General features: G+C 35.1%; 1 protein-coding gene across 3 annotated transcripts in view; it reads left to right on the top strand.

Moving 5' to 3' along the window:
- LOC128237326 (E3 ubiquitin-protein ligase rnf213-alpha-like) overlaps positions 1–26,286 on the top strand; it is a 111,919-nt gene that overhangs the window by 48,471 nt on the left and 37,162 nt on the right. For all 3 annotated transcript variants that reach the window (XM_052952742.1, XM_052952744.1, XM_052952743.1), the window contains 36 exons: positions 513–669; positions 837–1,060; positions 1,838–1,993; positions 2,449–2,634; positions 3,451–3,618; positions 4,084–4,330; positions 5,415–5,651; positions 5,856–6,027; positions 7,436–7,572; positions 8,277–8,351; positions 8,685–8,791; positions 9,026–9,170; positions 9,377–9,569; positions 9,782–10,028; positions 10,321–10,467; positions 10,608–10,713; positions 10,942–11,107; positions 14,660–14,828; positions 14,985–15,109; positions 15,438–15,635; positions 16,052–16,174; positions 16,286–16,406; positions 16,538–16,779; positions 18,137–18,242; positions 18,571–18,681; positions 18,814–18,906; positions 19,097–19,285; positions 19,475–19,635; positions 19,815–20,037; positions 20,199–20,369; positions 21,364–21,426; positions 22,502–22,611; positions 22,857–22,994; positions 23,389–23,551; positions 23,975–24,054; positions 24,250–24,391. In XM_052952742.1, coding sequence (XP_052808702.1) covers positions 513–669; positions 837–1,060; positions 1,838–1,993; positions 2,449–2,634; positions 3,451–3,618; positions 4,084–4,330; positions 5,415–5,651; positions 5,856–6,027; positions 7,436–7,572; positions 8,277–8,351; positions 8,685–8,791; positions 9,026–9,170; positions 9,377–9,569; positions 9,782–10,028; positions 10,321–10,467; positions 10,608–10,713; positions 10,942–11,107; positions 14,660–14,828; positions 14,985–15,109; positions 15,438–15,635; positions 16,052–16,174; positions 16,286–16,406; positions 16,538–16,779; positions 18,137–18,242; positions 18,571–18,681; positions 18,814–18,906; positions 19,097–19,285; positions 19,475–19,635; positions 19,815–20,037; positions 20,199–20,369; positions 21,364–21,426; positions 22,502–22,611; positions 22,857–22,994; positions 23,389–23,551; positions 23,975–24,054; positions 24,250–24,391 — 5,598 coding nt within the window. The remainder of the gene's footprint in view (positions 1–512; positions 670–836; positions 1,061–1,837; positions 1,994–2,448; positions 2,635–3,450; positions 3,619–4,083; positions 4,331–5,414; positions 5,652–5,855; positions 6,028–7,435; positions 7,573–8,276; positions 8,352–8,684; positions 8,792–9,025; positions 9,171–9,376; positions 9,570–9,781; positions 10,029–10,320; positions 10,468–10,607; positions 10,714–10,941; positions 11,108–14,659; positions 14,829–14,984; positions 15,110–15,437; positions 15,636–16,051; positions 16,175–16,285; positions 16,407–16,537; positions 16,780–18,136; positions 18,243–18,570; positions 18,682–18,813; positions 18,907–19,096; positions 19,286–19,474; positions 19,636–19,814; positions 20,038–20,198; positions 20,370–21,363; positions 21,427–22,501; positions 22,612–22,856; positions 22,995–23,388; positions 23,552–23,974; positions 24,055–24,249; positions 24,392–26,286) is intronic.

Here is a 26,286-nt window from a genome sequence, read left to right on the forward strand (position 1 = left end):
GGATCAAGGTCACTGTTACTAAAAATAGAAAAATGGTTGAAACTGAATAACTTTAGTCAGGGTTCACATATCTTGACCAAACTTGGTCTTTATGAAGGGTTTATGGATACCTTTCATTGGAATGCGTTTGGGGTCCCTAGAGTCAAAGCCAAGGTCACTTTACTAAAAATAGAAAAACGGTTGAAACTGAATAACTTTAGTTAGGGTTGACATATCTTGACCAAAATTGGTATAAAGGAAGAGTTTATCGATACCTTTCATGTGATTGCGTTTGGGGTCCCTAGGGTCAAGATCACTGTTACAAAAAATAGAAAAACAGACACAGGCTGAAGTTCTTCTGTGAATCATTGAAAACCTGGTTTCGTCGCATTGCCGCGTTTCTTGCTTTTTTTTTTGTTACATAAACCAATGTTGCTGTTTTCTATACTAGGTCATGGCCTTGGTGTCATTCATGGCAAAGAAGTCAGAGTCACTGTCCAAATGTATAATTGATGTTTTGCTTGTTGTTACAGCATTCTGAAAGAAACTTCAAACTTCGAGAATTTGACAAACATTTGATGAAAACCTGCGAGATTTTAAAGGAAATCACAAAAAAGCAATCAAATTGCCTGGATGCTTTTGTTAAGTCTGCTAATCTTGTTAAATGGCTGAAGGAATCCATGCAAACATGTATGTATTTGTCATATATGACATGTCTTTAAAACAGCTAAATTTAATATATATATTATTTTTATAGTTATCTTTTTGAATACTTTTTGCATATTGTATACAATAACAAGGATATCAAGTCATTTTTACAAGTAAATACATCTGTTTAAGCAAATTCTTTCTTTCAGCGGGTCAAAAAGAGTTGAAAGTGTTTGTTGACCTTGCGATGATGTCCGCTGGGGAAGAACCATTGAATATTGCCAAAGTCCAGTGCTTGCATTCAGCCGTTCTTGGATACTCTCCCCTCATATTTGATTTGGATGAGACAGATTGTAACTACATACGTCTTTTGGACATGTGTAAAGTGGTCTGGAAGGAACTTGCTGCAAATCCAAATTTGCCAAAACAGCTTGTAAGTTGATTTTCCAGTGTTCCTGTGAAAAAATATGAGGTAGAAATATTATACGGTAATTAATTAGGAATTAAGATCACATATTTTATTAAAATATGAAATAGCTATTACATTTGTCCAATATGTTGTCTGACTGTCCTTCAGAAATGAATCAATAAACTCCTTAATTGTTAAAGCTGCACTCTCACAGATTTACCGTTTTTACAACTTTTTTTATTTTTTGTCGTGGAAAGAGGAAATTTTTTGCGTAAATAGATGGAAACCAATGATAAAATATTGCTGACAAAAGATCATAGCGCAGATTTGCATATTTCCATTCAAAAATTAATGTTTTATGGCTTAAACTGTTACTAACGGTTTAAGAAAAATGCATAAAACATAAATTGAACTTAAATATGATCTAATTTTCTGTCAGCAGTCTTATATCACTGGTTTCCACAGAGCGCAGCTTTAAACACATTTTATGTTTTGTATTTCAATTTCCTTTTCCATATCCAACAGTATAAATACAACTCGCTGTAGTAAAAGTCTGTATCACCATGCTGTTGTTTTTTTGTGATTCCGTTATCATGCTAGGTCAGTGTGTAGTCTAGGAATTACTTTTGTGGCAGTAAAACAAGCGTGTCAAAAATACCTGGTAAATCCTGTCCTATATTAGATACATAACATTACACATTTACTCACAACACCAGTAGCATATAAATAAAAGTGTCCTGTAATGGTATTCCCTATGTACATACAATATCTTCACATGTGATCAACTTGTTTTTGATACAGCTGGATACAAACCGTGAGATAGAATGGCTGAAGGATATCAAGAAAGCGCACGGTTCGGTCGAAGTGACTTCTCTCATGCAAGCTGAGGCCATCAATACAGATGGTATTTACACGGTGGGGAAAGGAGCATGGAAAGGTTCAGAGTTGTCCGACATGGTAATTATTGATATTTTCACGCAAGGTTTTAAAAATGGAAGACACCTGTGTGAGAAGTTATTTATTGCGTGTTTAGAGATATACATGTGTTATGAAGTTAGAAAGTACTAGTAACCTTTTGATTTGATTTTGCGTTCATTTTAATTTAAAGAAAGTATTTCATGTCATATTTTGTATGTGAATTTTGAGAATCTCTAGTACCGAGAACCAAAGATGTTTTTATTTTGTAAGGCATATGTCCTGAGTACAGCCTTATAAAGACCTAAATTCAAGGTGGTTAGGGGTCACCAAAATACATGTAGTCAGTGATAATACACATGCATAGCAAGGCCCATAACTATGGCTACATTAATTGTCAAATTATGTTCCCAAATCAAGTTAGAAAAATGAATGAGTGTTGACATCCATTTGAAGTGCTCTGATTAGTTCAAACTATTTTGTTTCTTTTCTGGAAGATGGTTAAAGATATGATAAAGCTCACAGTGCCTGGAAAAGATGGCCAGCGTCATCAGAAGCACTATACATTTGACCAGCTCCAGGATTTACAGAGCCGACTGATGCTTGTTGCTGGCAAATCTGACTCATCCACCGTCAAGTCCACGGACAAAAAGAGTGAAGTTAATGTTGACAGGTTTACAATGGTTTGTATTCATTTTTCTGAGGGCTGCTTGTCTTATGAGTTAAAGTTAATAAAGTTTTATCAAGGTTTTCATCAGAAATATTTATTTGAACAAAGATGTTGTTGGATGGGTAGGCAGGCATCAGACTGGTGATTTCTGCTCCATACCATTACTGCATATTATTGAAATATGGTTTGAAGTGTTGTATGCAGATGCATTAGGTTTGATGGAGTCATGGTCAAGGTCTCTGATTTATAAAAGGTTCCTCAAAATAACTCTAGGATGGATGTATTATTGTAAAACTAGGTATCTAGCTCATGTTGAGATGTACCTTAAGATCATATTTGGGATCAAGCTAAAAGTTGCTATTTCTAGAAATAGAAAGGCTTTCTTTCAGTGGCATCAGTTTGGAATGATGTAAAATGAGGAACCTTATAAAATGATGAACCTTGATATAAAGCTCATGTGTAGATTTACATTTGGCTTTTATGGGCAAGGTTACTGTTATTTGAATTAAACATTTATGAGAAGCATAAAATGAAGACTCTTGTATATAGTGTATATATAGAAAGGACATGTTGTTATTTCTGAAAATGGAAATAAATGGTTTTGCTGAAGATCTGCAGTTAGGATTGATGTAGTGTGATCAAGATATATTGGGTTTACATTTAGGATTAATGGGGTCAAGGTTTATGTACATAAAAATAGAAAAAATGGTTTGGTACACTTTAGTTGTGAAAAATAGCGAATAAAAGTTGTAATAATATGCCTAGGTTGTAATAATATGCCTTCTTGTCATTGGGATTTTTTTTTATGTTCCTTTTATCTATTGTTCAGATCTTTGACAGCATAACACGTTTGGGCTCTGTTTATCTGAAACTGTGCTCATCTGGATGTGTACTGTTTAACGGCTGGAATGCAAACTTCATCTGTTCCTTGGTACAAGAAAGACCAGTGTGTGCGACACTGGAATTCGGGAAGGGAGAAGATATTCCAAAACTGAAAGTATGTTTCAAATAAACAAATGCCTATAAAAGCTGTTTGTTTTTTTAGCTCAACTGAGTACAAAGCGCTCTACATGAGCTATTGTGATTGGGTGATTGTCTGCCATCTGTCGACGTCCGTCGTCATTATTTTTCATCAAACAACTTCTGTTGATACCTGTTGAGTCACTTTTGAATTATGTCTAATCAATCACTTAATAAGCATTTGTACAATCATCAACACATTTGGTCAAAAAGAATATGGGCATAATACCTCAGATGAATTCGCTAACTAGCCAAATTGCTGTAGTCACCTTAGAATTATTGCCCTTTTATCATAGAAATATTTATAGCACCATTTAATTATACTCAGGTGAAAGATATAGGGGTATCTTGGACATCTTGTTTAACTTGCTCTTTTCCACACTTGCATTTTGCCTTCTTTTAGTAATGAAGTTTTTGAGACATGTATTTACTTATGTACCAGGGTCGGAAGTCTGATACAGAAGGGCTTGAAGATATGGTTCCAAAGATTGCTGACTTTATGGAGAAGTGTTATGGTGAATGGCTTGATTTCATCAAACAGAAGAGGAAGGATTATCTTTACCTGAACTTCTTCACAATAGATCAGCTTGTGATTCTGCAACGAGAGCTCGTAAAAATGGGGACAGACGAGGAACCATCACTGAGAATTTACCACCTCTTGTCTGCTGTGAAAGAAAACTGCATGCAAGGTTCGAGGCCATAATTTTTTTGTTATCAATTCTTTTAATTGTCATGTTTTGGGTAAAACAACTAATTAATTAGGAAAAAAATGGCATTTTCTGATTGAAAAATTAACATTATTTGCCTTGTTCTGATTAATTTAAAATTATTTAGAAACTATCATTGTTATCATTTCTAAACATTTATTGACATGTTCTTGAGAAATATAAAAAAGAAAAAGAAAATATGTTTGTAAAATCCTAGTGGCTTAGATGTGAAATTATTTATAATGACATTCCATGTGTTTTAGCTCACCTGAGCAGTGGCTTAGGTGAGCTTTTTTACTCACCCACCTTCCGGCATCCGTCAAACGACATACCCTTCTAAACCATCTGTCTAATTTAGATAAAAACTTCACTTGGATGTTCCTTGGATGGTGCCCTTTCAAAATGGCCATTAGAAATTAATTCCCTGCAGAACTCCGAAGTTTGTTAAAAGTGCCCCTTGGGTTGAAGCTTGCCATGCCCTGGGTCTCACATGTTTCTTACATACTTATATAGGGAAAAACTTATTGCTTGACCGAGACCCTTGATACTGTGCATGTAGCATTGTACAGAAGTATTCTATCAAGTGTGTTCAAATCGTCTCCTGTGGTCAAAACTCGCCCAGCCCCCGGGGTCACAAGTTTCCTTCAGACTTATATTAGAAAAGCTTTTAAAATATTCTTGTTTTAAACCGCTAGGCCCAGACCTAAATATTGTTTATGAAGCATCATACAGTGATCCTTCACCAAGTTCGGTCAAATTATGTACAGTTTTGAAAACAAATATCAATGTTGTTCTTGGATGACCTGACTGTGACCTTTTGTCCTTCTTTCTTATTTTTGAAGCTACAGCAATAAAATTTGGACCATGTGTACGGTTTTAATACTCGATCAAAGTTTAATTCTTAGTTGCATTGCCATACACCAAGAAACTCATTCATTATCATACAAAGGTTTAAAACATTATCTCAGGTGAGTGATTTAGGGCCATCATGGTGCTCTTATTATTATGAACTAAACATCTTTTATTATGAACTAAACAGCTTAACCTGATACTACTTCATCTACAGACGATGTAGTACTGGCCATGGAGAAAGCCAAAAAGGAGTTATCTGTGATTGAAGAAGAACCTGGAGAGACCTCTGTTGAAATTGATGATGAAGAAGAAGAAATAGGTGACCAAGCGGAGGAGAAGATTGCTCTATTTATTCATGAGTTGATGGAGGCTGGCTGTGATGAAGTAGTGGCCAGGCAATCTGTTGGTCATGTGAAACAGGAAGATATTGACGATTGTGATGTGACTGAAGGTAACAAATATTCAGCAAATTTGATATGTTTAGAAACACCTTTTAACTGGTACTAGATCAAAAAGAAATAAGCAAGATTTTGAGGATGAAATTATTAAACAAAAATATATATGGACATTAGCTGGTAATTGGAAATAAAATCATATTTCACCAGCTATTACTTTTTATGCTTTGATATTTTATTATTGTCATTATTTTCTCCAGCCATGCTCTGGTGCATGGACCAGACAGGGGAAGAAAATGAAGATGCTGAGATGAATCAAGACGATGTAGAAGGGACAGAAGATATTGGTCCTAGGTTTTCTGGGTGGAGCCAATCCACGACATCAATCAGCTCACTTATCAAGCAATCTGTGACCAGTGTTGGACACAAAGGGTAAGCAGTGTAATGATCTATAACAACTGATTTTAAACTGCATAGCTTGCATTCAGGCAAATACCACTTTACAATGTTTACAAATTGCTGTGTCAAAGGGTGGGAATGCTAGATTCTCGGTACAGTATTAATTTGAAAGCACACATGAGTTTGTTACACGTCCTTTTTAATATACTCGTTTGAACACATTTTAACCCTAAATAGGTATTGTTTTGACGTGGAAAAGCAACAGAGGGGCCATATTTCGCAAACTTCTAATACTCAATGATTTTAAAGTTAAACCCTCAGCTTTAAATGATTGGTTAGTTATTTTATATGCCAATAAATGTGCCATAACCTGGTGGGGAGCTAAGTGACAACCTAGTAGTTCCAAACAGCACGCATTTACCGATATACCATCTCAACTCTTTCTGTTTTTGATAAAATAGGCAAAGTTCAAGATGTTATCGAATGGTACATAACTTTCAACTCGTCAATACATATGTAAATTATAGATTGTTTAAAGAACATTTCGAATTTGAAAGATATCTTGTTAAAACACCGCCAAAACTTTTCGGTTATATTGTCATATACATGTATATGTCTTTGTTGAAATTTGGAATTGTCTCCTCATTGTAGGGTTGAATTTCATACTATCGCTCATACTTGTTAATCCATACATAACCTGATACTTAGAGTTGGGGTTGAAGTAATTATTTACTAAAGCTTTTCTAAAGTAATGCTTGTTAACAGTAAATTGATTTAGTCATTCCTGAAGTTGTCAAGAAACTGTCATCTTCACTGTATTGTTTAAATTGGAAACTGCAAAGTGCATCGTGATACATTATTGTAATTTCAAAACATGAACGTTATTTCCAGAGTCTATTGAAAATAAATATAAAACTATATATAATAAATATTTATATGAAAAACTACAGAAACAAGTCCATTAGTCGAAAGTTTAAATATAAACTCTGTTTAATGGCACAGAATCAATGCCAATGACAAAAAAACACAAAAACAAACAATCTCAAACCAGAAACATGGTACAACAACACAAAACGCCACAAATAATACACTACATAATTATATAATATGTAAAAGTAGTTTTTTTTTCAAGGATATGATAGGTTCCGTCTTGGAACGGTCAGTGAAATGTAAATTTTCTGGAGGGCTGGGGTTAACTAGTTTGAATATATTGTCTTTTAAGTATGCTACGAATCCTGAATGAAACTTGTGTGTAGGTTATTGTTAGCCAATTTTACTTCAGAATATAACATACTCCTCTTCATGATATGATGCTAGGAGTGATATTTCATAAGTATGATATGCTCGTTGCTCATATGTATGATATGTGTTAACTGAATAAACTTTAAACTTGGAAGACGATTTTACCTGTGTTATAGATTTGGATGTTTTGGATTTTCAGGAATATCGGTGTGAAACCTCTGATAAATGATCTCATAGAATTGTGGAAAAACTTCCTTGGCTCGATCTCATCGAACATCAGTGATTATTTAAGTCTTGAACATTTAGGAATCATCCTCAATGTGCTTGCCAAGACAGGTGAGTAACCAACATGACAAAATTAAGTTACACCTGAGGTAGCGTAAACAAATTGCAAAATAAACTGTAATATGTATATATATAGGAGCAGATATTAACAAGCATTAAAGGTTGACTGTTGATGAAAACGCTAGTTATGCAAACATCCTAATACATTGCGATGTTTTATTATTAATTGTGTTTTATTTCACTGACAACTGACGTCGATCATACCGAATTTGAGATATATTTCGCCATTACTAAATTCTTCTTTATTTATTATGTCATTGTCATAACATTGTCATCTGCGTGACTTTTCGGACTTCGTCACTCATGACTGTGAACGATTTATTTAAACTTTGTGTCCAGTAATGGGACGGTATAGATCCCTTTTGCAATGACGTTCAACCAACTCGTATCATGGTATCCCGTGCTTGTATATCGATACGTACCGCCGACTGCACGTATCGATACAGTAACTATACTGTACAGTATCGTCTCATCTCTAAAAAGTAAGGATACTATGGCTTATCGATGCATAGATAGAATCACGCATGCTTCGGCTATAAAACTATCACAGTTTACATCATATCGAATTTGGAAAATTGAAACGAAACAAAAACACTGGGGTCGAAAAAACATGGGTCTAGTGGATATCGCCATGTAGAGTCGCGTTGTCCAGAAATACAGATTCTTTTCTTTAGGTTTCATTTTTCAAGTTACAGATGAGCGAAATATCAGGAGAAACATGCCGCCAGTATATGTGGAAGAGGAACCAAACCTCGTGGTTTGTCCAAGTGGTAATACTTCTTTCTATGTATCTAAGATGCCTTACATCTGTACAAATTGCCGTTGTTTAAAGTTATCTACCTGTCTGTCTGTCTGTTTACTTATCAGGTCTTCATGAATTAATATTATATTGTTATTTATACTGTATGTTTATTATTGATCAAATTTGACCTTTGCCTAAATTAAAAGTGGTTTGTAACAGAATTAAAAAAAAACAACTTACAAAGTAAATGTACTTGGAATTGGTTTATGGCGCAAACAATAGCGAAATAAAGCTTAAACTGCAAATATGTAACAGGCGTTCAATCCCCATATAAAGCATCGTATTTTTATATTTAATATAGATGAAGTTCTTAGTGTCGCACTGTCAATCTACATGTACGATCCTGACCAACCCCTGCCGCAGTCGGATGAAGTCCTCGTGTGTACTTCAGATACAACTGCTGATGAGGTAAAATGCATGTAGTGGCATAAACTTAATATTATGAATATATAAAAAATAAAGATGTTTACATTCCTTGTGAAGTAAGACTAAAAAAAAGAGGATGATACGTAAATTAACATTTGTTTAACATGGAACTTATGTTTGTTAAGGTGATTTATTTGCGTATTTATATGAATAGTTAGCATAACTGTAAAATGATCTCGTTTTGGCATTTACCTTTCAAATGTTTTTAATCATCAGGTGTGCATATTTTGGCGAAGGGCGATATATGACAACACTGGTAAAATTCACTGCCTCCTCCACGCAGACCTGCTGGATTTTGACGTCAGCGAAACAGCAGAACAGTGCCTTGAAGAACTATTGTTGGACATTAGGCACTATGATGGTAACTACGGAACACTTGATAGAAAGTTACAGTACGTTTAAGTGGTTGTCTGGAAATGTTACCATTGGAGTAATCATTGCAATATGGACCATCTAAATGTCATCAAAAGCATTCAATAAATTGCTTTAAAGTATAAAACACATGATAGATTTGTTGAAATCAATGTTTGGTATTGAATTATTAAAACTTATAAAATATTTTACTAGATATCAAATACCGCCTGTTTGTGATATGCGGATCAGACAATGAATATCGTTCAACGATTGTATCATCTTTGGAGAAGTATGTGCGTCAAGTTGGCCAGGTCAATGGACTCCAATTGAAGAAATACGTGACTCGTCATCTGGAGGCTCCGGTGTTCCCTGGCAAATCATATGCAGCAATGGTTGATTTCAAAAGGTATTAAAGACTCAAAATATCGTATTTGATTGTGCTGAAATGATGTTAATTCCAAAAGGTAATACAATCTTAAAATACATATGGAATGTATATTATTAATTCCACCGTTTAAATGCTTCTGGTAATTCTAATATTTTGAAAATGATTCAAACAATCGCAAAAATCTTTAATAACGACTAAGAAAATAATTCATAAAATTTGCATACTTTTAGATCAACAGTACGTGTAATAAAATCAACAAGAGCTGGTGTTGGGAAAACATTGTTTGTGCACCGAAAAGATGAGGCAGTTCAAGCGCAAATACATCGTAAAAACAAGTCAATTGACACGCAAAAAGTGTCAATACCACTGCAAGAAAAAGTAATCAACTTGCATAGTTTCATACAGAGACTTTTGGAGCATACGCCCGACCCACGCAAACAGTCCGCACGAATATTCCATCTGAATATGAACCATGAGGTATGGCAAAAAATATGTATGCCATAATATGTTGTATGATTTTCACTAGAATATGAACGAAGCATGGCGTAAGGTTACATGAAAGGTGCAAAGTATTGATGGTTCAAATGTTTGTATGTATGCAAGAAATGTTTTATGTACATTAATTCCAATATCAAATTAATAAAATTCCTGTTTAGATAAGGTAACATTCTGAACCATAAATATACTTATAATGTCTACCTTACCACAACATAATGATACTTTTTAAGTGTATCCGTTGGTGCATTGTACATGTCGTTCTAAATTGCAGGTCCAGGAAGGTGTGGACTACCTGTTGTTCAACTTGCTGATACTCAACTGTTTGGTGGACAGGTCGGGATACGTCTGGCGGAGATCCGAGCATGATTTGTATCTCATAGAAGCAATGCCGATTATGGTTCAAGCAACAGATGCAAATGTATGTACAAAATAGGTTATTGAAAGTAACAAACATTGAGAGTGGGTTTATTGTGATGCGAAATTTAAAAATGTGTATATTAAAACAACTGATAATGTGTAAAAATAAATAATTTTTACATTGATTTACTATGTTTTTAGGAAGAGGCACGCTTCGTACATCCGGTGTTCACATTATTTCCGGATTCAACCTGTCGCTCTCCTGATGAAAGCCTGCAAATATATTCTGACAGAAATTCTGTCCATGGTTGGTTCCTTTCAAACCATGTGTAGTAGAATAGATAAGTAATCATATTACACTAGAAATATTTAAGAACACAAATATTTTTCTGTGAATATAACCCAGCGTGTTATATTGCTTTAGAATATATTATAGTGAGTCTAAAGCTTGTCTTGGTTTTAGAAAGAGACGGTATTGTTCACAATAACACTTTCTAAAGATATATAAGCTATTTTATTTTGAACGCAATTTCAGATTTTATGCCGACTGACCAATTATTCGATGAACAGCAGTTTCGGAGTCCTGTATTCCAGCGAACATTCCAGTACCTGTTAAGGCTTGATCAGCGGCAAACACTGGAATCTGTCAGACCATCTGAGCCGGAAGGCGATCCTAAAAACTGCCTGGATGTCCTGCTAAGGTAGGTAGTGCTTGTCTTAAGTTTAATACATGATTTAGGCCAAAGTTACAGTCTTCTATATTCAGTATTTGTTGGCTAGTACCTTTTGGCATTAACCTTCTAAATTAAAAAAAAAATCTTTATTGAACCAGTCATTGGTTATTTTTTGTTAAATGAATCTGTACTGAACCAATCATTAACCATTTTGATATGTGAATCTTGTTTTGAACCAATTATTGACCAATTCTGTTAATTGAATCTTCATTCAACCAATCATTGATAACTTTTTGGACGTAAATCTTTATTGAACAAATCATTGCCCATTTCTGTATTGGCGATGTTCTTTATCAACGACTAAATAAATAATGTTGATTGAAATTTACCAGGGGTGATATCACTAGAGATGACACAAATATATTTACTGTTTAATGCTGATGATATTTATCTTTTTGCAAAATCGCCTGAATCATTAAGTCTAATGCTTAAAGACGTGGATAATTATTGATTGTATGTAATATGTGGGGTCTAAATATTAATGTAGCTTGACAAAGGCTATGATCTTTTAAAATGGTAGATAAACGCACATAAACTTAAAATTTACAACCAGGCATTAATTGAGAATTAATTTGTTCCAGAACTGTAACTTAAATAGGTCCCAAAAACATATCGCTCAACATGCATCCTTATGAAATAAACTATACCATATATTAAACAACACTGAACGTCTTATTTATCAGAAAAATGAAATAAACTATACCATATATTAAACAACACTGAACGTCTTATTCATCAGAAAATATAACTTTAACGCCTTAGTGGGCTCATTACTAAATTTCTGCTCAGGGTATGCATCAAGTCACTGACATAGAAATGATTGATGTAAGATTTCTGCGCTATTAAGTCAGCGTAAAACAAATCGACAAACCTAAATTCTTTGTATGGTGAACTTGTGGAGTATCAATGTCAACACAATGGAAAATCAATCTTATTTAGTACTGGAAAAAGAAAGTTACTTCAAAAGATAACAGTCTAATCAAAATGACCTATCAAGTATTAGGAGCAGATGATTCAAATAATAAAACATATAGAAATAAAACTTGTGCCTCTCAAGTCAAAACTATTTTAAATGACCATGGTTTTCTCGGATATTTGCTTAACAGAAGCTATTTATAATTACACGTTGAATATAATAAAATGAGAATATTAGATACATATTATCAAAGCTGTTACGCAGGCATCAACAATTCTACAATTTTAAGAACATACGCCTTATCTTAACACACTAACAATAGAGAAATATACTTACATATTATCCATGAAAATAAATTTCGTATTGCTCTCTCAAGATTTCGAGTTTCTGCTCATAAACTAGCGATTGAGATGGATAGGTGTGCTTAATACAGATATAAATGAAACAATTCGTGTCACATGCAACATGAATCAAGTATAATCTGAGTTCCACTTTCTTTTTGTATGCACAAAATATAGGGAACTATAAGGTGCAAGTTCTTTAAGTCATACTTCTGCCATTGGCCAACATTGAAAAATTTGAATACCTTCTCAATTCCTCCCCCCAAAAGATCCTTTACAATCTAGCAAAGTATATTTTCTTTGCTAGCTCCAGATAAGAGAGGCTGATCTGAATTGATTTCGAAATTATGTTATTTATATTGATTAATGCAAAAACAATTGATATAATCATGAAGATTTGTTGATACATTTGCCTAAATGCGCATACTGACTATAATAGGATGTTAAAACAATGAATTCAACCATTAGCTCTAGAAAATGTGTTTGTGTACCTTTTCTCCATTTATTGATTAATTTGTTTATGTGCTATGAACATTTCATAATGTTTGTTTAATAGTTTTATGCAATAAACATATCGTATTGTGAATCTTTACTGAACCAATTCTGTTAATTGAATCCTTATTAAAACAATTAACTTTCATGTATTTTTGTAAAAACGTGTGACATTGGGATTTTCAGCATATAAATGAACAAGTATATTGCATCTTGAAGATTTTATTTAATATTTGGACTATGATTAATATTTTGTTATTCCTAAACCACGTAGTGTTGTTGGCTATAAAGAATCACTTAGTCCATACCATCCATCCCGTAGGTCTGTCCAACTGACCGTCCTAAGACAAGTCTACTTTCCTCAATAACTCCATTTGTTTTTGAGGTATTGACTTCATACACAAATAAACTGTGTTTGGGAAAAGTTGTGTGCAAAAGAAACATTACTTGTGTATTATATATTGAGTATTGCCCTTTGATGATGTGAATATTTATTTTTTCATTTCTCTCTACCGGTTCTTGACAGGAGAAGAACTTGAAAGGTCTTTGAAATATTTATACCCGTGACAAACGAAGGGGTTGTAGGGAACCATAATTGTGACTGCAGTTATTTCTTAGTCTTTACCCTTTGTTTATTTTAAAATCATCTGACTGCTCAGCGTTGGCTATTGTGATTGGTTGTTTGTTCGGCGTTTGTCTGTCCGTCGTCAACATTTTCCTTTAAAAATGTTCTCCTAAAAAATTTGGACAATTTCATCCAAACTTCACATGAATATTCCTTAATTCCTTAAGTGATCCTTTTACAGAATATTTCATTAAAAATGGTTTAATGTTGATCTCTGCATGCTTGCCATGGCAACTGGCGCGATTTCGACAAAAATCACTATGAAATTCATTGAATGAATAAAAATGAAAATCTTCTCTTCAGAAACTATTGTCCTCATTACAAATTAATTTCATTGACCCTTTGTCAAATTTCTTCATTAACAAAAACATGAAAGCCTGGGGCAGGGCTAGTTATAATTATATATATATATTCTTGTTGTTTTTTTTTCTATTCTTAATGTTAGTCCAGATTATAACTTGAAAAGTCTTTGAGGTTTTAACGTCAAACTCGATATTGAGGAAAGTACACTGCTTATAAATCGTAACCCTGGCTGCAATATGATTTTCATACTGCCCTTTGTTAATTTGTGTATTTTTTCATTTTTGTCCGGAGCTTAGCTTGAAAATTTGTTGTGGTATTTACTGATTTACTTATAGGTCTCATTTAAGAAGAATGCAGTGCATACGACCCAGAGCTCGGGTGCAGTATTTGCTGTCAATTGTTTTTTTGTAATTTTTTGTCATTAGGCGAAGTTGATACTGTTCTAATTAGGCGGGAGATATGGCAGTCTGTGGCTCCCCTTGTTGTGCTATTGGTCTTACTTTCCTCAATAACTTTATATGTGTTGAGGGTAGTGAGTGAAACTGTACATAAGAATCATTATTTCGTGATTGGTCAATAAATAAAAAGTACGCAATGCTTTTAAAATCTAAAAAGAAAATTTCATGACTTATTCCCCAGTGTTCATATTTCTATATAATAGAAGCATTACTTTAATTGGTGCGTTCTCACGGTCATATGGCATTCAATCAGCATACGTCACTCCCAGTGATACTTCTAATAACAGGAATATGGTGTAGTGGGGTATAATCACATCCATTGATAACTCTAACTAACTCTAACTTGTCTTAAATTGTGTCAGTTATTTTAACTTTACTGTTCAGGCATTGTGGCGTACGGGACCCTTCCTGGTCGGAGTTGCACCACTTTGTCTGGTTCCTGAACACCCAGCTGGTGGACTTTGAACAGAACCAGTTTGTGTCTGTGGCTGCGGCTGAGGACCTTCCTGGATTTGCAACATTTGTCTTGAGGTTTCTGATTCAGATGTCTCGGGTAAGTTGAGAGATACATGTACTACTAATAAATGGCCTTAATTGTACAATTATAAACTTTAAACTACTTGCACTTGCACTTACACTCATGTGTTGATGTTGCATTTGTATTCGATCATGTGACTTTTATAACCAATTTTGAAACATGAATGCTTAGGACTTTTCCACACGATCATTGAACATGAGTGAGGAATCCCCAGGGATGATTCCTCAAGGTGCCATGGAAGCTGAGGATGAAGATCAGCTGGAGCTATATCAAATGCGTCGAACTTGGGAGTCTAGGTAACAAATTGATAGCATTTAAGGCTAATGTTATTATTAAGATGTCTGTTTTTAGGTTTGATCATATTCATGTGATCACTAAAAAAATAGCCAAAATTAAAATTCATTTCGATATATAAACATGAAATTTAGTGCACACAGTTTAAATGACTATGAAATTATGATAAGCAAGTTTGATTAAAGGTTCCTTGAATTATGCCATTTGACCAACAAAGAAAAACGAAGTATTTGTGCTACTGTTATTTTAGAACTCATGTTATCATGTACAGCACACGAATCTTAGTTGGAACAAAATAAACATAACTTTACCAATATCATTATGTTTCAGCCCTCATCCATATTTGTTCTTCAATTCGGACCGTTTCTCTTTCACGTTCCTTGGGTTCTATATCGACCGGAACACTGGCAACCTTGTTGACCAACAAACAAACCGCATACTGGAGCAGGGTATCATGAGCCAGAACCTGTACGATTCCTTGGTACGAAATCAGGCACCAATAAGGGAAGACTTTGATGCATTGCCGAGGTAATTATCTGATTCGTATATAAAATGTACAGCTAGACTGGGGTTCAAATCCGGGATCCTGGCTAACAAGTGAGCATTATTCCGACTGAGTTACCGGGTCGCTTACACACCTTCACAACACCTGTTTAGGTACCGAAACCTTGACATACTCTCATGCCAAGTTGGAATTCGCCCATGAATTTCTAGGACAGGAAACAAGGAGAACATGATCTTGATAGAAACACAGGTAGGATATTGAGTACATATACAGTCACGTTCCCTTGTTTGGCCTAGACTGGGGCTCGAATCACTGACCCTCGCTATCAGGGTAAGTGCTCTTACTACCGGGCCTAACACACCTTCTGAACACATGAATGTGTTATGATACTGTGGCATGTGCAAAGCTTTAAGAAATATGTTTGAATTCTTTTTTTCAGAGACCAGAAAATCATGAAGCTGTGCAGCATTATGGGCGTAGAATTACCTCATGACCCGGATTCCACGTACGAACTGACCACGGACAATGTGAAAAAAATCATGGCAATCTTTATGAGATTCAGGTAACACCAAACTGTCGTTTAACTGATAAATTTTATTCATAAAAATACATGGTCCGATGCGCTGTTAAATATTTTAAGCAAATTATCACCTGACTATGTTATTCATTGCAGATGTGACATCCCTGTGATAATCATGGGTGAAACAGGTTGTGGGAAAACACGCCTCATCAAGTTTATGTGTGAACTACAGTCACCGCCAGGTGTAGATGTAAAGAACATGATACTCATGAAGGTATTTTTCATATAAATTTGCAGACTGCAATTTTACCGAGACACATTTCGCTACTTTTGTTCTCCAAATTACTGTTTGTTGTATTTTACTGTGGTTGTGTGTGATTAAATTGAGTTTTGTTTGTTTTATAGGTGCATGGAGGTACAACAAATGCAGATATTAAACGAAAGGTGAACGACGCGGAGATCGCTGCAAAAGTGAATATTGAAAAATATGGCCGCCATATGTACACAGTCTTGTTTTTTGACGAGGCTAACACAACGGAAGCTATCGGACTTATCAAGGAAATCATGTGTGACAAATCGATTGCAGGAAAGCGTCTGACTCTATGTGAAAATTTGAAGATTGTGGCTGCATGCAATCCTTACAGAAAGTAAGAGGTTACAATTGTTTACCATTTAATTAATTATACCCCCGACAAATGAAGTTTGAAGGGGGTATATTGGAGTCACCCTGTGGTCGGTCGGTCAGTCGGTCGGTCGGTTTGTCGGTCGGTCCATTGTAATTTACCTTGTCTGGAGCATAACTTAAAAACTACTGGATGGAATTGGATTAAACTTCATACAATGGTAGAGCATAATGAGAGGAAGTGTAGTGTACAATAACCATAACTCTATTCTTGCTTATTACTGAGTTATTGCCCTTTGTTACTTTTTTTGTCCTGAGTATAACTTGAAAAGTACTGGATGGAATTCATTGGAACTTATAACATAAAGCACAATGAGAGGAAGTGCAGTGTTCAAGAACCATTATTTTTCTTTAGCTAATTACTGAGTTATTGCCCTTTATTTGTTTTGTTTTTTGCTGTCAATTTTTTTTCAAGACATTAACTTGCAAACTTCTGGATGGAATTTATTAAAACTTCATACAATGGTAAAGCACGATGAGAGGAAGTGCAGTGCACAAGAACCATAACTCTATTTTAGCTAATTACAGAGTTATGGCCTTTAATACTTTTTTCTTGTCCCGAGCATAACTTGAAAACTATTGGATGGAATTTAATAAAGCTTCATACAGTGATAGATCATAATGAGAGGAAGTGCAGTGTACAGGAACCGCAATTCTATTCCAGCTAATTACAGAGTTACTGCCCTTTGTTACTTTTTTCTTGTCTGGAGCATAACTTGAAAATTATTGGATGGGATTAAATAAAACTTCATACAGTGATAGATCATAGTGAGAGGAAGTGCAGTGTACAGGAACCGCAATTCTATTTCAGCAAATTACAGAGTTATTGCCCTTTGTTATTTTTTTCTTGTCTGGAGCATAACTTGAAAACTACCGGATGGAATGTTATAAAACTTTATACAATGGTACAGCACTATGAGGAGAAGTTCAGTGTGCATGAATCATAACACTATTTTAGCAAATTACAATGACGATAGTCCATAAAATAAAGTTGTCATTTATAGGTTGGCTTTCCAAATAGTTGACTGCAATTTCATATCAGGGCGGCGTTCGGGGGTATTAATCACCTTCAGTGATAGCTCTTGTTTCACTGGCCATGTGCTACAGATATAAAGTTAAGTGTTCTACATTTAAGTTTTAAGAGTAAAACTGAATTGACGAAAATAAACTCATATTTAAGTTAAAAATCATACACATATTTGCCATATTGTATGTGCTGTATCAGAAGAAAAAAGTTATTGAATAATTAATTTGTTGTAACAAATCTTCACACAAGTTCATACAAAAAGAGAAATATTTGAAAAAGTGTAATATTTTTGCAGACATTCCGATGAACTGATAAGAAAGTTGGAGCAAGCCGGCCTTGGATATCATGTTGATGCAGATGAGACGACTGACAGACTAGGGCGCGTACCGATGAGAAGACTGGTAAGACCTCTTGTTAAATTTATAGTAATTAAAGTATTCATCCTCAGGTCATAATTGTCTATTAATTGTTTGCTAAATTATGATCAATATCATGTTCACATTGTTAAAAGTCTTGCTAGTGTCGTCAATTATGCAAACTTCAACAGCAGGTCTTTAAATTCAAAGTCCTCATTAACTGGGATTTGGGATGGCCCTATTGTTTAACTAGGGATACAACTTTCCAAAGCCAATCCACACTGTTTTGTAAGGCTCCAATAAATGAAATAGAATTACGGATAAAATGAATTTGATCATACGATATTTTTAATGTCTTCCTTAAACTTTTTAGGTGTATCGTGTGCAACCACTCCCACAAAGTTTACTGCCCCTTGTCTGGGACTTCGGACAACTCAACACACAGATCGAGGAATTGTACATCAGGCAGATGGTCCGGAGATACGTACGTGCCTACTGTCATTGCTAAAGTATTTATTAGCTTCATAACAGACTGATATTGCGCTGGTTTTAATATAAGTGGCATCATTGTTGTTTGTTGTACCAGTTAACATTAACTTTAATTTTGCACTTACAGATAAATGATGACAGACTTCCAAACATTCCAAACTTGATCGAGGTCGTCAGCCGCGTTTTGACAGTGTCTCAAGACTATATGAGGGCCCAAAGGGTAATAACTTCATGAGATTTATTGTGATGTCAACGTGTCATTTCACAACTTCTTTTTGTTGCATCACCAATAGGTCACGGATATATGATTGACATACACAATGGCCTATTAATTTATATTGATGTTTTGCTTAACAATTATTATCAGTTGACCTCTACCAATGTACATTTTAACATTCCCTCTTCTGTAGGATGAGTGCAGTTTTGTGTCACTGCGGGACGTAGAGAGAGTATTGACAGTGATGGCGTGGTTCTATGATCAGGGTAAGGATAGGGGCTGGCTGTTCGGGGAAATGGACAGGAAGGTGGTCGGGGTTGAAGAACGCCAACAGGATGACAGTGATGAGGAGGAAGAAAATGAGAAGATATATATAGTGCAGGTAATTTGGCTACTAATCATTGAATTTTGAACAAATTGAGAAGAGATTTAGCCAATCATTGTTTGATGGAATATTGGAAGGTTTTTAGGAGTAGTGTTAATCTTAAACCTCTAATTTGAAAAATGTATAAGTATGTATTTTGCCTACATATTACATTATCAACAAAGCTTAACATACCATACATTTTAGGGACTTAATAATATCACGAGAGCTCTCATCCTGGCCCTTGGTGTGTGTTACCATGCCTGCTTGAAAACGAGACAACAGTACAGACAGGCTGTTGCAGGGCATTTCCGCCAGCCGTGCAACCTACAGGGTGGAGAAGCTCAGATATTGGACGAAATTGAACGGTAGTATCTACATTGAATTAATTTTCAGACCATACTGCCATAATACAAACTTTAAGAAAGAAGCAAAACGAATATTGAAGACATTGGCTTCGTTGGAGTACCAAATTCTTTGGAATAAGTTTGAGATTATAGCGTGATTTGTTGTACTTTTAACTGTAATTGAGTGTTTCACTTTATAGATGCCAGGAGATTTTTTTGGACAATGTGTCTTTGGAGGACAACATTGCACGAAATACTGCTCTGAAGGAGAATGTCTTCATGATGGTTGTTTGTATCGAGCTCAGAATACCTCTGTTTCTTGTCGGGAAACCTGGAAGTTCAAAGTCATTGGCAAAGACGATAGTCTCAGATGCCATGCAAGGGAACAGCGCTAAACATGATTTGTTCAAATTGCTCAAGCAGGTGGTTTACCATTTTAAGTTAATATCAGTAATTAAACTTAATTACATCTCAAACAGAAAAGTTTCAACATATTAATGTAATGCAAGAAAGTGCTTATGTGTTGGTAATATGCATACAAAACTAACTTAATTAGGGCGTGATAATTCAATTTTCTATTGCAGGTTCAGATGGTATCGTTCCAATGTAGCCCTCTGTCGACCCCAGATGGCATTGTTGGAACGTTTCGACAATGCGCGCAGTTCCAGAAGGATAAAGATCTGCAGACATTTGTGTCAGCTGTTGTTTTGGATGAGGTTGGGCTTGCTGAGGATAGCCCAAGAATGCCATTGAAGGTACATGCTATTTAAAAATAGATTGCCTCAGCGGTTCTGAATTGTGGCAAAACCTTTTTGTCCATAGCTCCTGAATCGTTCAAGGGCTGAGTTGTGCCCCTTGGACAACCAAGGAAAGCATGTGCATATATTTAGGGAAGCAATAGGACCACCACAAAGTGTTTTGGAAACAACTCAGCAATTTTACTGTTTAGATTGCTTAACGTTTTGTTCAGTATTAGACAACTTTCTACCACTCAGAGTCATGTTATTATTTTATGCATTCTTAAAGGAATTCCTTGGTGCAGAAATAATTTCGTCAAAAATCTGACCAAATAGAAATATAATTGGAATTAAGATCGAAGAAACTGAAAATAATTTTTCTCAGTTTGCTGAAGACACGTCGATTCTGCAAGATTGGTCAGAAAAGTTACTTAACTGTGATTTTGGTATGTAATATTCCATCTCCATTTCTTTAGGCTTATAACTTAAAGAAATTGTTTTTTGGTAAGGGTGTTACAAAAATAGTACATGTACAAGGGCAATTAAACAAAATGAAAATGAGGAACATGTTCAACTTCTATGATTCTTTAAAAAAAAAAGCAAAACAAATATCACAAACCTGGAAAAAAATGGAATCTCACTCCTAAAGGAAAAATTAAAGTATTAAAAACTCTTCTTTGACCTTTATTTACTAACATATATACAAATTTATCAAATCCACATGATATGATATTACAAAACATTAAAAAGTGTTATATTTTTGTCGGATTTTGAAAAATAACGTATAAGCTTGATAAAAATATACCCTGAGTATGGATTTAAGATGGTAGATTAAGCGGCATCTATGGAGAAATGAGCGGATTGTTGGATTGAACATATCTTGAAAGTATAATAATCTCAATTTGTGGATGACACGTCACTTCTGCTAGATGGGTAAAAAAAGTCACTCAATTGGGACCTTTATAAACTCAATGGAAGAATAACACCATAAATGTTGCCGTCTTGTTTTTAGACACTCCACCCACTTCTTGAAGACGGTTGCCAGGGAGATGAGGATCCAGAACCATTTATGAAGGTTGGTTGTAAAATTCAGCATCCCTCTTATATGCTGGATCAACCTTTGAGCATTTGAATTTTCATTGGAATAACTCCTTTACTATCTGAGCCGCATTGCGCGACTTTAGGCCTTTGGACATATGTTTGCATTAATTGTGTTTTGAGTGTTTTATAGTTAAAGGATTATTTCAGGAAGCAAAACTGAACTTTTATGATGAATTATATATAATTATTATTGTAGGATACATGTTTACAAGTAGGACGATGGGTTGCACATTTAGTATACTAAATTTCACTTTACCAATACGACGTCTTAACAAAAGTACCTGATTGTACCTGACACGATGTTTAATTAATCAATTTTCCAAATAGCGTATCATTTCATAATACAACGGAACCCTTATTGAACTCAAACATTTAGCAAAGTTTAATGATTCACACTATGAATGCAGTGAATGAAAAGAAAGAAAATGATGCACCTATGACAAACCCTTTATGATGGAAAGTTTTAAATATTTGTCAATTCAAATCAATGATTATATTATTTTGTAATAATAATGTTTGTATTCCAAAAATCGCATATTGGAATTATGACAAACAATTGTCACTGTGGCCCAACATAGCTTTGATGAGTAAACACAATTGTAAATATCTTTATGTTATATTATACCAGACACTTTTCATTACAAGACAACATTTTTAAAGCGATTTAAATGTGTTTTATTTAACAAACCTGATAATGTTTACTAGCGACAAATTTTCGCCATTGTGAAAATAGCAAGCCGCACTAACCAATCTATGATGTCAGTGGTCCATATTACATTTTTTGGCGAGGTCCGGACCGGCCAAAATTATAATATGGACCGCTGACGTCATAAAACTGGATTTTCATCAAAATACAGTGATATAAGGACTGATCGAGATTATATATATAAAGAAGGGACAAATTTATGTGAGGCATAATATTATGAAACACTTGCTGAAAAGTTTGTGTCCTCAGGCAACGTTCACGTCTGGTGTTTCCCAAACCTAGGAAAACATGTTAGGGCTGTTGACTGACAAGCCATACAATAAATGTATTTTGTTGTCGCAAGGTTGCCTTCATTGGGATATCTAACTGGGCATTAGATCCAGCCAAAATGAACCGTGGAATTCTCGTCCAGCGAGAGGTCCCAGACCTGGAGGAACTCCAGAACAGTGCTCGGTACTCTAATATTTCTTAAATAGTTTTGTTTCTTATATTTATTTTACAACCAGTTTTGTTCTTTTGTATTTTATCAAGTATTTGAAAGTTGACCGTTTTATAAATAACATTATGTGTAACATTTTGTGTAATGATATCATCTTCACATATAATTATGACAATTGCTATTTATTTATAAGCACCATATTTATATTTTCCTTCTGCTTGAGTCTTTGTTGAAAAGTGTTTTGTTTCTGCAACTCCAGTGGTATCTGCGGGAGTTCTGAAGACTTAGGACACTTGATGGAGCCTTTGATAGAACCTTTGTCGATATCTTACCTTGAAGTGTTTGCACAGGCAACACAGGAAATGAGAGAGTTTTTTGGATTAAGGGACTTCTATAGGTAAATACTTTAACACTAAATACAAATCTTATGTCTCTGCCAGTCTGTTTCTGATTGAGTTAAGAATGAAAACATTTTTTCTGTCATCACTAGTGAATTAAGATATTTATATTCACAAAAACTCAACAAAAATGTTTCTTTTTATGTAAATATTTAAGAAAAATGTCCTATTAATTGGTGTCGCATGAGCACATATGGTTATGACTTCTTTTGGGCAACTTTCTTTACACAAACTTGAACCAGGCATACCAGGTATTGAAGTCTACTTTGCTTTTATTGAGCAATATGGGATCCCAAATTCAGCAGTGAAAATACCACATATTTCACCCGAAAGCATGTAAGAAAATGGGTACATATAATTTCACTTGTTAAGGGATTTAATTAACAATTTCAGCTTGGTAAAAATGGTGTACAGCTTTGTAGAGAATTCTCACCAGCCACCAACATGGTATGAAATGCTGCATGCTATACGACGCAATTTCGGTGGATTGGAACAAGTAAAACCAGAGGAACTCTTCAGAAAGAATTTGACACGCGTGCTTACATGCACGACGGGGGTATATTTCCATTTTTAAGTTGACTTATGTAATCGCGTTACTCGTGTCAATAACCAGAAGACAATTGTGATTAATGAATTATCACTCGCTGACATAAATTGGCGAGTTTGGCATTTACTTGCATTTTTCTTGCCTCAAGTTCTTGAACAATCTAACGTACCTATAACAGGTTTAAGCTTACCTCACTATTTTCCGTTTGGTAGAATTTTTTTTTTTTTTTCTCATTTTGTTTTAAGAGTTTGGGGACTATTTCAAAAAGTCATCCTATAGATTATCATGATAGACTTCATTTTTGTTATGTAAAATCAAGTATAAGCAAGTCATTTGTCTAAATAAATTAAGAGACTTGAACCTGTTATGCTTAAAACCATGAACTAATTTATAAGCACTTTTCTACATATGACCTTTACATTATCTTTAAAGAGACGCAGAACAAGAGACCCCGACTGTTCACCTGATGGTCTTATTCGGGCCTGTTTATTCGACACGCACAAAACAAAAAGGTGATTGACTCTTTATGTTCATTTTGGTTTAAATAGTAAAGGCACATGTAGTGTTTATTGGATAGGAGCAACCCGAAGCTAGCGCAGTCGGTAGATTGTCATGCTGGTGTTAAATTGCTTGAGGATCTGAGCATTCCGCTGGACACACTTAATGCCAAATTTACTTATGTAACTGCTATTCTATTCACTTTGCAGTGAAAGTCGATACATGCTTCTGCTGACCGAAAACTTTGGAGCGCTGTCTATCATCCAGCAGCTCCTCCAAACTAAGGGCAATGAGATACGACCAATCACAATCTTTGGGAGCAGTTTCAGGAGTGATCAAGAATATACACAGGTATTGGGATTGTAGTTATTTAAAGTCCCATATGTTTAAGTGATGTAAGCTTAACTTTTTGAATGTATATCCAAATGACTTCGTTCAACCTTTTTTTCTTTACATTTGTAACCCCCCAAAAATGCATTTATCGCAATTACAAAATGCATCAAAACCGAAAGTTTCTTATGTATAAAATAAATTAAGCGCGCACAAAGTCATTACAAAAATTACATATCACGTGACTTTCTGAATTCTTAAAATTATATGTAGCTTTATACATATTTTGGGTTTAAATAGTTTTCCCAGTTATGCATCTGAATACACTCATTTTATCATTATTTTACTCTATGATATTGACATTGCAGAAACATAACAGTTGTAGTATAAATAAGTATGTTGGTTTTAGTGGAATGCGAACCCACGTCGGTAAAGTCAAGAAAAAATAATCCTAGTTTATCAACACCTGACTCTCTAGATGGCCAGGACTTTTATAACATCTTCAGATATTTTGACATCTTAACCATACATTGATAAAATCACGTGATAATGCCAATTAACCAATAACACTACAACAAAGCTGCTTACTCTTGTATGAAAAATGTAGTATTAAAAAACGATACTTGAGCAAATATCAACATTGCTGAAGGTTTCCAGCTTTTGGTATTTTAGTTTTAACAATCCTTATGATTTGCCACACTTTATTTCGTCATACACAAAAAGTGCAATTTTACAAAATACATAAGCGAGTACAAATCTGCGATTTTTCACTTAACAACATCTTTTCATTTGAAAATACTTGCATCACATTTATTTTAGAAATAGGAGCTTTATTTGTTTATGTGAAATTCAATTTGAAAATGTTCAGTATTGCTCTAGTTATTTATCCGGCATCTCATCAGGTATTGTTTGCAAAGCATTATGTTCCGCCCACTTATCTACCTCATCAGCGTGTAGTGAGTTAATGATCCAGTTCGGAATTTCCTTGGTATTTTGCACACATATCTTTTTACTAAAACATCGCGTGGACCTCGAAAATTTATCAGACATGAGACTCTATCATGGTTATATACTCACCTTTTTCTCTAGTTATTATGCCCCCTTCGAAGAAGAGGGGTATATTGCTTTGCACATGTCGGTCGGTATGTCGGTCGGTCGGTCGGTCGGTCCGTCGCTAGACCAAAGCTTGTCTGAGTGATAACTCAACAAATCCTGGAAGTATGGACATCAAACTTGACATGAAGGTTGGGCCTGACCAGTAGATGACCCCTATTGATTTTAGGGTTCATCGCGTCAAAGGTCAAGGTCACAGTGACCTTTAATGGTAAAATATTTTTAAAGCTTGTCCGAATGATAACTCAACAATACCTACACCTGTGGTCATCAAACTTGACATTGAGGCTGGGCCTGACCAGTAGATGACCCCTATTGTTTTGGGGGTCATCAGGCCGAAGGTCAAAGTCACAATGACCATGAATGGTAAAAAAGGGTCCGAGTGAAAACTCTTCAATGCCTGTACCCATGGCCCTCAAACTGGACTAGGAAGTTGGGCCTGACTAGTCGATGACTCCTATTGTTTTTGGGGGTAATCGGGCCAAAGGTCAAGGTCACAGTGATATTGAATGGTAAAAAGGTTGTCCGAGTGATAACTCAACAATGCCTGAACCCATGGCCCTCAAACTGGACTAGGAAGTTGGGCCAGACCAGAAGATGACCCCTATTGTTTTGGGGGGTTACAGGCCAAAGGTCAAGGTCACAGTGACCTTGAATGGTAATAGGTTGTCCGTGTGATAACTGGACAATGCCTGCACCCATGGCCCTCAAACTTGACTTGGAGGTTGGGCCTGACCAGTAGATAACCCCTTTTGTTTTAAGGGGTCATTGGGCCAAAGGTCAAGGTCACAGTAACCTTGAAT

Source organism: Mya arenaria, chromosome 6 (assembly GCF_026914265.1).
Source record: "Mya arenaria isolate MELC-2E11 chromosome 6, ASM2691426v1".
Lineage (NCBI taxonomy): Eukaryota > Metazoa > Mollusca > Bivalvia > Myida > Myidae > Mya > Mya arenaria.